Source organism: Sus scrofa, chromosome 14 (assembly GCF_054392235.1).
Source record: "Sus scrofa isolate SSC_HxYL_T2T_F1_AM1 chromosome 14, Sscrofa_HxYL_maternal_Yorkshire_Landrace_v2.0, whole genome shotgun sequence".
In the NCBI taxonomy this organism is placed as follows: domain Eukaryota; kingdom Metazoa; phylum Chordata; class Mammalia; order Artiodactyla; family Suidae; genus Sus; species Sus scrofa.
Genome location: NC_139396.1, coordinates 136,765,830 through 136,782,348, shown reverse-complemented (window position 1 = coordinate 136,782,348; position 16,519 = coordinate 136,765,830). Strand labels below are relative to the sequence as shown.

The 16,519-nt window shown below is 37.6% G+C and overlaps 2 protein-coding genes across 26 annotated transcripts in view; both read left to right on the top strand.

Moving 5' to 3' along the window:
- PCGF6 (polycomb group ring finger 6) overlaps positions 1 to 16,519 on the top strand; it is a 1,082,924-nt gene that overhangs the window by 185,872 nt on the left and 880,533 nt on the right. The gene's annotated exons all lie outside the window — the stretch shown is intronic.
- Positions 1 to 16,519, top strand: part of NT5C2 (5'-nucleotidase, cytosolic II) — a 166,077-nt gene that overhangs the window by 126,952 nt on the left and 22,606 nt on the right. The window contains exon 3 of one of the 25 annotated variants that reach the window (XM_084995321.1): positions 13,880 to 13,940. The exons of 23 other annotated variants lie outside the window; for them this stretch is intronic. Coding sequence is in view for 1 of the 2 variants with exons in the window: in XM_084995320.1 (XP_084851446.1) it covers position 4,499 (1 nt within the window). In the remaining variant the exon portion in view is untranslated. Of the gene's footprint in view, positions 1 to 4,286; positions 4,500 to 13,879; positions 13,941 to 16,519 lie in introns of those variants that run through there. One more of the 25 variants, XM_084995320.1, reaches the window with a different exon arrangement.

The window sequence follows — 16,519 nt, the reverse complement described above, 5'->3', positions numbered from 1 at the left end:
TGTCTTGGCTATTGTGAATAGTGCTGCTGTGAACATAGGAGTGCATGTATCTTTTTGTAGTTTTTACCAGATATATTCCCAGAAGTGAGATTACTGGATCATATGGTAATTCTACTTTTAGTTTTTTGAGAACCTCTCAAAAATAGTTCTCTTCATTATAGAAATAGTATATTCCCAATTTACATTCCCACCAGCAGTGTCGGAGGGTGTCCTTTTCTCCACACCCTCTCTAGCATTTGTTATTTGTAGACTTATTATTTTTTTTTTTTTTTGCTATTTCTTGGGCCTCTACCGCGGCATATGGAGGTTCCCAGGCTAGGGGTCCAATTGGAGCTGCAGCCACTGGCCTACGCCAGAGCCACAGCAACGCGGGGTCCGAGCCGCGTCTGCAACCTACACCACAGCTCACGGCAACGCCAGATCGTTAACCCACTGAGCAAGGGCAGTGATCGAACCCGCAACCTCATGGTTCCTAGTCGGATTCGTTAACCACTGCGCCACGACGGGAACTCCTGTAAACTTATTAATGATGGACATTCTGACCAGTGTGAGGTGGTACCCTATTGTAGTTTTGCTTTGCATTTCTCTAATACTTAGTAATGTTGAGCATCTTTTCATGTGTATACTGGCCATCAAAATGTGGTTTCTTTTAACAAGCAAAATGTTAGTAGGTGTTAAGAGAGAGTAATCTGGTTATAAAAAAAAGATTTAAAAAAAGGTGAGATAAACCTCTTTCTGTTTTGAAGGATAAATTCCATACACTCTGACTATTAGGCCCAGTATTGTTTTTATCTGTACTTTAGACACTGTGTAGTTGGAGGAAAAGAAGAAGCATCAGACTGTGATTGACTTGGGTTTGGATCCCAGCTCTACCTTGTACTAGCTCTCAGCCGCCAGCATGTTACTTAACCTTCCTGATCTCAGTTTCTTCATTTAATCTAGAATGGGGTAGGGTGTGGGGGTAAACTATGAAATAATATATAATGATTAATACAATGAAAGTAGTTTTCTTGCTTTGACTGGTTATACCAAAGTGTTACTATACTGAACTTGAGCAGTAAGGGAAACTATAAGGAGAAAAATATAAATATTTGACTCGTTTGTACTTCTGTATATCGTGGGAAAAACTGGAATGCTAGACACATGGCAGTAGAATATTTAATCACTCTTTTACTTTTGATATTTCTTCTTAAGTATTGCAAATGATCACAAGCTTAATAGGAGGTTAAAGTTCTTTCCTGAGTAGATTTTTAATGACAAGGTATTTGACGTCAGATTATGTTTCCATAGAGATTAAGCAATGTTTTCAGTAAAGGGTTATTTCTTAGCAGGATCATACTGAAGGAATAGATTTCTGAAAAAGGTTCTTACTTGAATTTCTTTTTTTGGTGTTTTTTTTTTTTTGTTTGTTTGTTTGTTTTTTGTCTTTTTGCCTTTTCTAGGGCTGTACCCACGGCATATGGAGGTTCCCAGGCTGGGGGTCTAATCGGAGCTGTAGCCGCTGGCCTACGACAGAGCCACAGCAATGTGGGATCCGAGCTGCATCTGCAACCTATACCACAGCTCACGGCAATGCCACATCCTTAACCCACTGAGCAAGGCCAGGGATTGAACCCACAACCTCATGGTTCCTGGTCAGATTCGTTAACTCCTGAGCCACGACGGGAACTCCAAGTTCTTACCTGAATTTAAAATTTTTATTTTATGACAAATGCATCACTGGTATGCTTCTAATAAGTACAAGGAGAGTTACTCACTTTTGTGAAACAGTTAAGACTCTCAAGTGGAAAGTAGTTGTTGACCTTTGCAGTTACATGAAAGATTTAAACATGCTATAAGTTCCATGAAATTAATATCAAAATTATATATGTAGAATTGTTGAGTTTTCAGAAATTTTTACCCCAAGGAGAGTAACACAGTATTTTTGGGTGGGGGCAAAATTTGTTAATATTTACTTAGGAGTTCCTGTCGTGGCTCAGTGGTTAACGAATCCGACTAGGAACCATGAGGTTGTGGGTTAAATCCTTGGCCTCACTCAGTGGGTTAAGGATCCGGTGTTGCTATGAGCTGTGGTGTAGGTCGCAGATGAGACTCGGGTCTAGTGTTGCTGTGGCTCTGGCATAGGCCAGTGGCTACAGCTCCTATTAGACCCCTAGCCCGGGAATCTCCACATGCCGAGGGTGTGGCCCTAAAAAAGACAGAAAAACAAGGGAAAAAAAATTTACTTAATGCCCTTCACAAATATAGAGTAACTCTTGGTTGAGGATTATGACAGTATATTACTATTTTTTACTTGGTTCATTTAGAAAATTATCTGGATTTTTTTTCAATTAAGAAATCTGGGCTTTTTTTTTTTTTTTTTTTTTTTTTAGTCTCTTTGCCTTTTTCTCGGGCCACTCCGAGGGCATATGAAGATTCCCAGGCTAGGGGTCTAATCAGAGCTGTAGCCACCGGCCTACGCCAGAGCCACAGCAACATAGGATCCCAGCCGCGTCCTCAACCTACACCACAGCTCACCGCAACGCAGGATGCTTAATCCACTGAGCAAGGTCAGGGATGGAACCCGCAACCTCTTGGTTTTTTAGTCAGATGCATTAACCACTGAGCCACAACGGGAACTCCTTTTTTTTTTTTTTTTATCTTCTTCTCAAAGATCCAAAAGAGACACATTGCAATATTTTACCAGCTCCAGCACCTTTAGGTTCTGAGTCATTTCAGTGTCTGGTTCTGAGCCATTTCAGTAAGTCCAGCAATAAGTTCCTTATTTCTATCACCATTTCAAAACCAGTGGATACGCTGAGCAGTGTCTAGTCTCTCCAGTCTTTTCTTGAGAAGTTGTCAGAAGAAAGAACAAATATTTATTAAGCATATACTATTATGAGCTAGAAAATGTACCATATGTACAGTGTGCCTTTCTATCCTCACATCAGCTCTCTGAGGTAGGGATTACTAGTTCCATTTTACAAGTATAGCTACCAAGTCAAGGGGTAAAGTGACTTTACCTAACTTGGACATTGACTTAAGACTCATAGCTAGAACTTAACCCCAGATCAGTTTCCATTTCTCATGCTGCTCCCAGCTCTCAGATGTGTAACAGTTACTTATTTGTTAACCTCTAGATGAGAACTCAGTAAGAGAAAAAAGCTCATGAACATAAAAGATCATGGTCTTCCCCCTCCCCCAAATGGGAATTCTCCCAAGGGCAAAATCCATCTTGCATTTAAATATAATCCTCATCCTTTGACTACAGATAGTAGTCTCCCCTTATCTGTGGTTTCACTTTCTGTGGTTTCATTTACCCAGTCACCTGTGGTCTGAAAATATTAGGTGGAAAATTCCAGAAATAAACAATTCATAAGTTTTAAATTGCATGCTGTTTTGAGTAGCATGATGAAATCTTGCCCCTTCCTGCTCCATCCCACCCAGAATGGGAATCATTCCTTGGTCCAGTGTATCCTGCCTGTTAGTTCATTTGTACTCCTCCCAGTTACTGGATCATGATATTGCAGTGCTTATGTTCAAGTAACCTTTATTTATTTTTTAATAATGGCCCAAAAGAGCAAGAGTAGTGATGCTGGCAATTTGTATATGCTGGGGAAAAGCCCTAATGTGCTTCCTTTAAGTGAGAAAGTGAAAGTTCTTAATAAGAAAAGAAAACAATCATATGCTAAGGTTAGTAAGACCTATGGTAAGAACGAATCTTCTATTTGTGAAATTGTGAAGAAGGAAATAGAAATTTATGCTAGTTTTGCTGTCACACCTCAAACTACAAAAGTTTGGCCACTGTGTTTGTGTGATGAGTGCTTACTTAAGATGGAAAAGGCATTACATTTGTGCAAGATAATTTGAGAGAGGGAGACCACATAACTTTTGTCATAGTGTATTGTAAAAATTGTTCTATTTAACTGTTACTGTTGTTCATCTCTTACTGTGCCTAATTTATAAATTAAACTTTATCAAAGGTATGTATGTATAGGAAAAAAACATAGTATATGTAGGGTTTGGTACAGTCTGTGATTTCAGGCATCCACTGGGGGTCTTGGAACAAATCCACCAAAGATAATGGGGGACACTGCAGTTTTATGCAGTTTTTTTTTTTTTAATTCCTAGAAAGCAATCTTAAGGGAATGAAGCCTCAAGAATACTGCATAGCTACTCTATTCCAAGTGTTGTTAGAATTCTAAAATTGTGCAGTTTTTTTTTTCAATTAAAAAATTTTGGGAGGGATTGAAAGTATACTATAAACTTCTTCCTTAAGAATTTTTTTGTCCTCCTCTTCTTTCTAGGCCATATCATAGCCACTGGGGATGAAGTTTAATAAACCCAAACCTAAGTACTTTGCTTTAAGAAGCCTAAAGTGGGGAAAGAAGATAGAATAAAGCCATTAAGATTATCAGGAAAGAAATTAAGATAATTCTTGGTTTTGATAAATCAGGTTATCCTGCTACTAGCAGAAGCATCTCGGACTTTTGATCTCTCATCCTATCCTCTCAGGCAAAGTAGGTGCCCTCTGATCTTGTTCTATTGTTATTGGAATTGACTCAATTCACTTGACATTTAAATGAACATTTTTTTTGCATGGTGTATTTACTTAGTCTAAAGTCCAGGGCACTCAGATCATGTTTCTGTCAGCAATTGTATATTCTTACCACATTTATTGGCATTAGAGGCATTTAAAGGGATGAGAAAGAGTTCCCGTTTGGCTCAGCGGTTATGAACATGACTAGTATCCATAAGGACTTGGGTTCAATCCCTGGCCTTGCTCACTGGGTTAAGGATCTGGCATTCCCTTAAGCTGTGGTGTAGATCGCAGACATTGTGGCTGTGGTGTAGGCCTGCAGCTAAGGCTCCAATTCAACTCGTAGGCTGGGAACTTCCATATGCTGTGAGTGTGGCCCTAAAAAGCAAAAAAAAAAAAAAAAAGCAAGCAAGCTAAAGTAAGAAGTATTGTATGATACTGGTGTCTGTCACTGAAGACAGCTCAAAGTAGAGCTCCTTTTTAAAAAAATTGTAAAATATTCATAATGTAAAATGTACTATTTCTCCATTTTTAAGCATATAAATGAGTGGCATTAAATACATCTATAATCTTGTGCAACCTTCGCCACTATCCATTTTCAGAACTTTTTCATCATCCCAAACAGAAACTCTGTACCTATTGAGAAATAATTTCCCATTCTCTTCTCCCTTCAATCCCTATAATCTCTAATTTACTTTCTATTTGAATTTACCTATTTTAGATATTTCATATAAATAGTAGCATCATAGACTATTTGTCTTTTTTTAACGATTTTTTTCCCCATCATGGCATATTTGTCTTTTTTTAATGACTGGGTTGTATCTCTCAGCATTTTTTCAGATTTTATCCATGTTGTAGCGTATCTCAGAATTTCATTCTTTTTTTTTTTTTTTTTTTTGTTGTTGTTGTTGTTGTTGCTATTTCTTGGGCCGCTCCCGCGGCATTATTGTTGTTGTTGTTGTTGCTATTTCTTGGGCCACTCCCGCGGCATATGGAGGTTCCCAGGCTAGGGGTTGAATTGGAGCTGTAGCCACTGGCCTACGCCAGAGCCACAGCAACGCGGGATCCGAGCCGCGTCTGCAACCTACACCACAGCTCACGGTTAGCCGGATCGTTAACCCACTGAGCAAGGGCAGGGACCGAACCCACAACCTCATGGTTCCTAGTCGGATTCGTTAACCACTGCGCCACGACAGGAACTCCAGAATTTCATTCTTTTTTAAGAATGTTCTGTTATATTCATTATAACATTTTCTTTCTCCGTCATCCATCAGTGGATACTTTGGTTGCTTCCACTTTTTGGCAACTGTGAATAATACTGCTATGAATTGGTGTACAAGTATTTGCTTTGAGTCTTTGATTTCAGTTATTCTGGTCCATACCCCAGAATGGAATTGCTGGATCATATGGTAATTCTGTTTAATTTTGAGAGGAACTGCCACACTGTTTTCCGTAGTAGCTATACCAATTTACATTCCCACTGGCCAACACTTGTTATTTTCAGTTTTATGTTGTTGGTTTGATTTTTGTTTTTTGTCTTCTTAGGGCCACACCCAAGGCACATGGAAGTTCCCAGGCTCAGGGTTGAATTGGAGCTACAGCTGCTGGCCCACACCATGGCCACAGCAACACAAGATCTAAACCGCATCTGTGGCCTACACCACAGCTCCAGGCAACACCAGATCCTTAACCCACTGAGTGGGGCCAGGAATCAAACCTGCGTCCCAGGGCTCCAGAGATGCCACCACAGTCGGAACTCCTGTTGTTTTTGGTCTGATAATAGTTATTATCCTACGGTGTGTGAGGTGGTATCTCATTGTGGATTTGATTTACATTTCCCTAATAGCTGGCGATGTTGAGCATCTTTCATGTGCTCATTAGCCATTTGTATATCTTCTTTGGAGAAATATCTATTTAAAGTCCTTTGTCCAAATTTTAAATGGGTTTGAAGTTCTTAGTGTGACAGTAGGAAAGGAACACATTTCTTGAAAACATTTTTCGGTACAAACCAAGGAAGATAACCAAAAAGGCCACAGAAATTCTCATCGTCCTACGTCATGGGACAGTAGTCGGAGCATCCTTCATAAAACTTGGGAAATGTGGAACTTGTGCATTACTTTACTCCACAGTCCTCCGAACAGATTGTCTGTGTGAAAGTTTTTGTGTTAGTGAATGAGCAGCTGCAAGTCAGTGAAAGTAGCTAATCTACATATGTCCTCTCACTTATTCCCGAGGGATTTATCAGTTTGTGAATGGACAGAATGTACACAATTGAAAATTAAAGAAAATATAAAAACAGAAGTTTTGATAGGTGAAATGCATTTATTATCACCCTTAATGATTTTTTGTTCTTAAAAGAACTTATGAACTGGATTTTTTGTTTCTTGTTTTTTTGAAACAGTAGGATAAGAGGAGAAGCTGAGTGAAGAGAGTTTAGGGTAATGGGTAAAAAAGAAGAGAGGGAACCTCTCTCCAAAAAGAGATGATCCCGCTCCAAAAAAAGAAAAAAAAAGGGTTGTGTTTGATAAAATTATCAACAAAAATAAAATGGAAAACACCCTTATAAAACCAAGCCAAAAAAAAAAAAATCTAGTTTGCAATATATTATGAGGACTCAGACCCAAAGAGGAGAATTTTGAAGATGAAAAGAGATGATTTAGTACCACAATTCAATGATTTGTATCAAGGATCCAGTTAGACTAAGCTGACCTTGACAGGAACTAAGGTAGAATGGGTTTATACAGCTGGAAGTTTCGTTACCTATAAAGCAATAAAAAAAAATTTTTTTTTAAGGCCTGCACCTGCGGCGTATGGAGGTTCCCAGGCTAGGGGTCCAATCAGAGCTATAGCCGGCCTATGCCACAACAACATGGAATCCCAGCCATGTCTGCAACCTACACCATAGCTCAAGACAACGCCAGATCCTTAACCCACTGATCGAGGCCAGGGATTGAACTTGCATCCTCATGGATGCTAGTTGGGTTCGTTAACCACTGAGCCATGACAGGAACTCCTAAAATTTACTTTTAAGTAAATCTCCAAAAGAGATTTGAGGTGACTTAGATAATTAACCAATAGGTCAAAAGGCTAATTTTTTTTGGGGGGGGGGCATGCCTGTGGCATACAAAAGTTCTCTGGCCAGTGATTGAACCCAGGCCACAGCTGTAACGAGAGCCATAGCAGTGACAGTGCCAATCCTTAGCCCTCTGAGTCACCAGGGACCTCCAAAAGGCTAATTTTGATAAAAGAAAGGCCATAAGAAAATATGCTTCCAAATAGACATTATCCCTTCATCAAGTCATCTTATTAGGTGAAACCTTATTGCAGTATCACTGTCATTTCTTAGAATTTTAGGAACTCTTTTGGGATTGTCGTCATAGCCAGTTTGTAAACCACAAGGAAATCTGCTTCATTGCTTCAAGTAGTCACACCTGTTTCTAACCCAGCTTGAATTCCCCTTTTAGTCACTGGTTGCTTTGAATAACTGCCCCCCCAACCTTAAATTAAATTCATCATCTGCTGATGAAAATATGCCACCAAGGAAGATATTTGTCTAGAACAATAGACTGCTGCAGACCCTGAACGTATTTTTAAAGGAGGAATCAGATATGTTTTGAATAATGATTGCGTTATTGGAATAAGTATATATTGCCTCTAGAGTGATTGAGTGAGGGAAGACTCATTTAGATGAATAAGTTTTATTATGTGTGCTTTTAAAAGATATTATTTGGGGAGAGGGTGGGGAAAAAAAATAAAAGATGTCATTTTATGTCACATCTCATAAATTTAGTTGTTTTCATTTAAGGTTTTTTTTCCCATGTCGTTTGGGGGTAGTTGTCTTTTAGAGAGAATTTACTTTGTAAAAAACCATTGATCCTTAGGTAGAAATAGTTGTCTTTTTTTTATTAGTTTGTTTCTTTAACTAAACTAAGCTTTTTTTTTTTTTTTTAAACTGAGCTGTTGTTGATAGAATCCCTAATTTAAAAATTTTCTCTCATGCTTACACTGTTTTATTTTCTTTGACCCAACATATCACCTTATGTGTTGACTCTGTGTTAATGTATGGTAATACTAAGCCAGTATTATCATATCAAAAGATCAGTGCTTTTGGTAGAACTGGTTTTCTCATCAATACTATAAAATTGAGGAATTCCCTGGTGGCCTAATAGATTAAGGATCTGACATTGTCATTGCTGTGGTGCAGGTTCAGTCCCTGGCCTGGGAACTTCTAAATGCCACTGGCATGGCCAAAAAAAAAAAAAAAGACTATAAAATTAAGAGCCTCAGTATAGTTAAAATATTTCTGAGCAATCCCTTTTTTTCCTACTTTTTTCTTCTTTTTTTAAATTATAGTTGATTTACAGTATTGTGCCAATTTCTTTTGTACAGCAAAGTGACCCAGTCATACACATACATACATTCTTTTTCTCATACTATCTTCCATCATGTTCTATCCCAAGAGGTCAATATAGCTTCCTGTGATGTACAAGAGGACTTCATTGCTTAGCCATTCTAAATGTAATAGTTTGCATCTACCAACCCCAAACTTCCTGTGAGCTAAAAGACTGTTCTAGTATTGCATTGGACTTTAAGTGGGAAGGATATTTAAGCAGTAAAGTATCACCTGACCTAGGTAATAAAATAATTCTGTAGGTACATATATATGACACTTATTTACATTTGTGTTGTTTAAATATTCTGTGAAAGATTTAGTTTAAAAGCCTTTTATTCTGATAAAAGTTTGGGGGAGAATAAATTAGGGAGGATAGATGAATCAAGAATCCAAAATAGTGGTAATCGTTAGAGCTTGGGTGATGGGTTTAAAGTGTAGCTCATTTAATATTCTCTCTACTTTTGTGTGTGATTAAAAAATATCCTTGATAAAGTTAAATTAAAAAAAAGGTGGATTGTGATGATCATTGTACAACTATAAATGTAATAAAATTCATTGAGTTTTTTTTAAAAAAGAAAAAACCCCAAAAAACAGATGGAGGAAACTCACAAAATACCAACTGAATGCTTTTATTTTTTAAATGGTATTTAAATTTAAATGTCTTCTTAGTCTTTTCATTTCCATTTGAGAATATAATCTTTATTTTAGCTCTTCTCATTGCTTTTTCTTAAACTTAAGGATTTCATACACTGCTTCCCTCAGGAAATGAAATTCTATTTCTCCAGCCAAGCATACTTTTTGGGTGGGCTCTGTATGTTGGGGAAGAATTTTTTAAAAAATAATACTCCAGTGTACTCTCTAATTAGGGATTAAAGTTCTTTGTATTAAAGTTCAGGTAAATACCTTCAAGACTATTACTTTCAGATATATGCTTATATTACTACCCTATTTTAGGTATGTATATTACTTTTAGGCAGCCCTTTTATATGTATATGAATCTACACTTAGTTTCCATGCTTCGACTTCCTTTATGTTGTTTCTGTATCCCAGTAGGATTTTCACTAATTGTGGATTGATCTCTCTGAATTGCAATAATATGTGGTTTGTTCCTAGATCATTAAGGGAATTGTAAAAATTGCTTGGAGTTCCTTGATGGCTCAATGGGTTAAGGATCCAGTGTTGTCACTGCTGTGGCTCAGGTCACTGCTATGGCACAGGTTTGATCCCTGGCCCAGGAACTTCTGTATGCTGTGGGTTCGGCCAAAAAACAAAAATTGCTCAATGAAACCCAATTCCATCTCCTCCATATTACATGATGAGTGATAGAAATAATCTGTTACTAGTATTTATAATCCTTGTTTTTCATTGCCAGGCATAAAAGCATTCAGATATAAGCCACATTTTTGTGGGTGACTAAATGTCATGTAATATTAGTTGTATCAGTAAAGTTAATAAAATGAAACTTTTAAAAAAACACCCCATACCATTTTCAACCCATGTTTTCATGGTAGTCCTAACATAGCTATCTTTGATTTATCTCTTTTTTCTGCCTACACATTCTCTGGGTATTTGCTTTATCATGGGGATAATGGCCATTGAGAAAAGGACAAATGATAGTAGAGTTAAGCTGTGTAGGGAAGATTTAGGATAAACCTGTGGATAAAACCTACTGGATTAGTGAAGTCTAATAGTTGGTTACCTAGGCAGATCATGAGGTGATTTTGATTCTTTCAATCACTGGGAACGTTTGTTTGGTTTCACAGTCATGCAAAGGAATCAAATTCAGATAATTACAGTTGTTATGGCATAATTGTTCTACTATTGTGGTAAGGGACCAAATCAGGTGACTACATAAAGCTTCATTTATTTCCTGAGTTTTTTTTAATCCACCCTCTCAATTTTTCCTTGAGATGAATACATTACCTGGGGAACTCTGTGATTGTTGAAGAATGAATTTATGTCCTGGATTTTCTGGATTTCTAATTCACTATAGTACCAAAATTCTCTTTACCTCTTAGGACTCTTTGAAGAGGATATTCAAAACATTTCAGCTGGGAGAACTTATGTGGAAGTATCTGATCTAAAGTACATGCTAGAAGTTGCCCACCAGAAGCCCATGGGCACAGCTCAGGCCACAGACCATAGTTTAGCTCAAATAAAGTTTGTTTGTTTGTTTTTTAGTTAAGTCAGTAGTTAAAAAATAGGAGAATCTGAGTAAAAATCTAGGCTGGCTGTGATAACATAAATGGCAACATTTGGCTCTCATTCCCGCAGGAAAGTCAGCTTCAGCTGACAGCTACTTCCCCCTTTAGGCCAAGACACGCACCAGCACTTAGACCATTTCACACATTAATAGACTTGCCTAACCCTGGTATAGGTGTTTGTAACATATTACCTGATCCTCAGAAAGTTTGGTAAACTTTATAGTACCTTGAGATACTGATTATACAAATGAATTACCTGTATAAGCCTGAGTAAATCATATTTTTAAAGGATTATTTTGTGTTCTGTTCTCTGCATCTAGTGCCTGTACATAGTAGAAATCCCAGTATTGGTTATATTCTTCTAACTTGAGTACAGGTGTTTGAGTGCCATGATCTATTCTTATTTGGGGAGAGGGATTATATGTTAAAATTACAAGTAGCTCTTTGGTTAAAGAGGATTTTTAAAGTTATCATTTCAGTAATTTTGAGTTTTCCTATTTTAAATTGAAAACAATACTCTAAATATATGTTCCTAGTAAGCATACAAGTTCTCAGAGGGAAGAATTTGAGTTAGGTAATTTTTTTCATTTTACTTAAACATTCTGGAGTTCCCATCGTGGTGCAGTGGAAACTAATGTGACTAGGAACCATGAGGTTGTGGGTACAATCCCTGGCCTCCCTCAGTGGGTTAAGGATCTGGAGTTGCCGTGAACTGTGATGTAGGTTGCAGACATGGCTCACATCTGATGTTGCTGTGGCTGTGGTGTAGGCCGGCAGCTGTAGCTCTGATTGGACCCCTAGCCTGGGAACCTCCATATGCCACGAGTATGGCCCTAAAAAGCCCCCCCCCAAAAAAATTATTTTACTATTCTTGGTAATTTTTTAAATAAATAAATCTTTTAATTACCATTTAATTTTGCTTTTGCAGTGAATTGAAATTGGTAGTCTTTCAGACTCTACCTGTTTACTTATTTGCATATCTAGCCATATGGGAATTGGTTTTATTTTATATTACTAAAAATAACAAATACTATCTAGCTTTTGCATTTTAGGTAAATTAAAATTGAGGTCATTTTTAGAATTTTTCAGTGTCTTTTTTCAGATCTTTTTTTTTGTCTTTTTAGAGCAGCACCCTTGGCATATGGAGGTTCCCAGTCTATGGGTTGAATTAGAGCTGTATCTGCTGACCACAGCCACAGCAATACAAGATCCGAGCTGCATCTGCAACCTATAACTCAGCTCATAGCAATGCCAGATCCTTAACCCACTGAGTGAGGCCAGGAATTGAACTTGAAACCTCATGGTTCCTAGTTGGATTGATTTCTGCTGCATCAGGACGGGAACTCCTAGAGATAAAGTTTTTGATTATGTCTGTGATATTGTTGGGATTTTCAAATAGATGTATAAAGTAGAAAAAAATCTTTGGTATCTATTTATATGAGAATGGAAAGATTTAATTTAAGATTTCCTTTATGAAGATGTGATTACCTTTCCTGGGTAGTTTCAGAGGACCAAGATCACATAGCCTAAATAGATAGAGAATGTTGATGTTGATCACATTTATAGCAAAGATGCAAATAACTATTCTTGATGGTTGGGTTGGATTTTTGTTTTTCATAGTGATTGGTAGTTTTGGTTTCTCCTAGTTGTAATGTTTCTAAAAATTCTCCACCTTATTTTGGTCAGTTTTTGCTCTTCCATTTAGTACTATCTCCCTTTCACAAAAAATGTAGAAGTTGGAGGAATCTAACCATATGTTTTCAAAAGCCTAAATATCTTGAAAGGACTTATGAATCTTTAAGTCACTTATTTTACTCTAGACTAGGTAGTTTCTTTAACTTTATGAGAATAGAATAATATGATTTATGAGGGTAAATATCCACTAACAGAATAAAAGTAAAAATTATTCAGAGTTCCTGTCATGGCTCAGTGGTAACAAACCTGACTAGTATCCATGAGGACAGGCTTCGATCCCTGGCCTCATTCAGTGGGTTAAGGATCCAGCATTGCCATGAGCTGTGGTGTAGGTCACAGATGTGCCTCGGATTCCCACGTTGCTGTGGCTGTAGTGTAGGCCAGCAACTGCAGCTCCAGTTTGATCCCAAGCCTGGGAATGTCCATATGCTGCAGATGTGGCCCTAAAAAGCAAAAACAACAACAACAACGTATTCAGTTCCACGTTCAGACATCTGGTTAGATTTTTAGTAGGGTGAATTTGGTTCTTATCTGTATCAAACTTACAAATTTAGATTTTTGGAAGGGTGAAAAAGTAGGTAGATAGTTAGGTATCGGTAGACTTAGTTTAATGGGTACTTAAAAGTGAGATAATACTGCTCTGGTCTATTCTTATATCCTTGACTAGTCTGTTTCACTTAATTATAGTTCAATTTTAAAAGCTGTCTACTAGTTGCATATAAACTTGAAATGTGCTAGAGAAAATGAACTGAAATAAAATAAATTTACTTTTCTGTTTGTATTTTGACTTAACATTTCAGGATCAGACTTGGCTTGTATTCCAGGCTCAGGGTACCAGGAAAAGTTTAATAATATACAGTATTTAGGCTTATCTTCAATACTCTTGTTTTGTTAAAGTCAGACAAATTTTAGTGATGGTCAGAGGCTTCTAAGTAGGAGGGCAGTAACTCCTGTAAATACCAATTTCCAAATGGTATCTCTCTGTTCCAGCCCATCACAACAGTTTTAAAACCAGTTTTTGTTTTTGTTTTTGTTTTGTTTTGTTGCTTTGTTTTGTTTTTTTAACAGGAGAGCCAGTGTAACTCCTTCAAGACTGGAGTGACACACTCTGCATCTGCGTCTGCCTCATGTGAGTTCTCATATTGGCAGCAGCACTCTGCTAGGCTGGAACCTCTGTAGAGGTTTGCCCTTGCTTTTTCTAAAATCTATAAACTATTCCCACAGCGTGTCTTGGTGGCAAAGGTAAAAAGTGCATGAGAATTTCAGACTTCCCTGCAGAAAGTTTTTGGCTCATTCAGAGGGACTGTCCCCTCTAATGTAGGTTCTACCTTGTATGAACAAAATCGACTCAAAACAGAGCCCACAACTTTCATCCCCACAACGTGCAGTCAACACTTTTTTTGAAGAGCTGTTTTTCCCTTGCAGATTATGGAGTAAAGAATATCTTTAAATGCTCTCAGTAGCTTCAGCTTTCACAGCTTTGGTTGTTCTCTTTATAGTCTGGTTACGTAACCTGAGAACACTGTGTGCTGCCCTAGTGCCTGAAGCAGTCCTCTTTTTTGGACTCTAAGCCCCTAAAATAACTCTTCCTTTGTCTTTGGATATTGGGTAAGTTAGGATAGGCTTGAGGAGCTTCTCAAAGAAATAAGCAGTGAATCTGTGAGGTTATAGTTATTCTTGAAGTACTTGGCAGTGTTTTGGAAAGTCAGTTATAAGAATTGAGTTGAAGCTATGCATCATTTACTTTCCAGTTTGGCCAGAGAAATTGAAACTAGAACCTTTGTGGCTCTGGAGAGATACAGAGCTCCAAGTCTGAGGTGATATATATGGTTCCCCACAGATGTCAAGGCTGGCTTTGAAGGGCCCTGGTTGATTAAAAATGAATTTTGCTTTTTATTTATTTAAGGAATGATGGCATTTTGGAGGCTTCAGGAATAGTCATTTTTGCCACCAGGTCAGAACAAATTGTGATTTTTCCCAAGGGACCCTTACAACAAAACATTAATTTCACGTTCTGTGCAGCTGCAGTTCTGCTTCTCCAGCCCAAGTTGTACTGTATAGTGTTCTAGCAGATGATTTAATGACCTGGGAGTTTGTGTTACTGAAATAATTATCCGGGAAGCTTATGAGAAAATGTCAGTAGCTTGTAGGTCTTACTGATTAATATAGAGCTTGGTGAAATAGCGTTGTCAAAGTGGAACTTGAACTCTCTTTGCTAAATCCATTCCTGCCTGTGATCAGAGTAGTTTATTTTGGACTAGGTGAAACAAATTGGAGGGAGAGTAATGTATTTCAACACCCAAGCTTAAATTTTGATGGCCTGCATAATCTAGAAATTCATTTTTAGCAGTGGCACTATGTGCTGCCATAAAAAAGCTTTGTTTGAGACTTTTAGGGAGACCTCAATTCTGGCTGCAGCTGATGTTTGTACTTGCTGTGTAACTTCAGGTCAGCAAATGGAGAAAATACATTGTATTTTTTGGAAGTACCCTAAACTCATTGAGACAAAGGAAATTTAAAGCATTTATTTCTGTAGGTGGAATTTCTAGAAAGCCATTTCAGTTGAGCACTTGAAAGTTCTGCCTTGGAATAAACACAGTGTGGCAAGAGTATAGTGTTTCACTTTCTGCTCTATTTAGGTGTTATGGTGGCAAAATGGGAAATAGAAATCTCTCCCTTCCCACATTTTTATCACCGAAAATTCTGGATAATTGATTTGGGTTTCAATCCAAATTGTCTTAGAGAAATAAATTTAATCACTATTACTCCATCATTTCTCTAGCTAGGGAAAATTGTTCATTGAGGGGTGAGCCTGGGTTGGGGTGATTAAGGTTTGTTTCTGTCTCCCATTCTTATGTCATATTCAACAAATTATCTTTCTTAAAGATTAATAATTGAAAACATTTTATGTGAGCCCAATCCTATGAGAATGGATGTCAATGGATTATCCAAATTACTTAGCTATACTGGAATTTTGTTCCATTAAATATCGTTTAAAATAAGTGGGGCTTTGTTAGGATTGAGAAGTTTTGTTTTATGGAAATTGTGTTAAAATGAAATTTACTTTCATTTGAGGTGGAAGCGTAAGGTGGGGTGAGATGTTATTTTATATTCTCAAAATAATTCAAATTGACACCAGTGGATACCATGCTTTCCTGGTTTTATGATAATACACCAGCTCTTATTCTCTTAGCATATATGAGTATAAAGCACTTCTTTTACCACTGTGTACATCGTCCACACTTAAGAATCCCACACTTGGAGTTCCCTGGTGGCCTAGCAGGTTAAGGATCCAGCGTTGTCACTGCTGTGGCATGGGTTTGATCCCTGGCACAAGAACTTACATATGCCATGGATGTGTGGTGGGGGGGAAGATTCTGACACTTGTGACTTACAGTTTTGAGGAAGGGAGAGGTGAGAGGATGGGGCTGGGATTGAGGGAAGAAAAAAATAAGCCAATTTTGAAAATGTTAGCCAGGGTTAGCATTAGCACTAAATTATTATCTCCCCTGAGACCACAGAAGAAATGACTTTGCTCTGGTGAGATGAGACTTAAGCATCTCCTAGAGGACCTTACAATTTTTTGTTTTTAAATATGAAAAATACTTACTAAAGGATTTTGAAAGCTCACCTGCTTTTTAAAAATTTCTTTTCAATTAAAAAGAATAGATACATTAATATTACAAGTTTTGAAGGTACGTGAAAGTT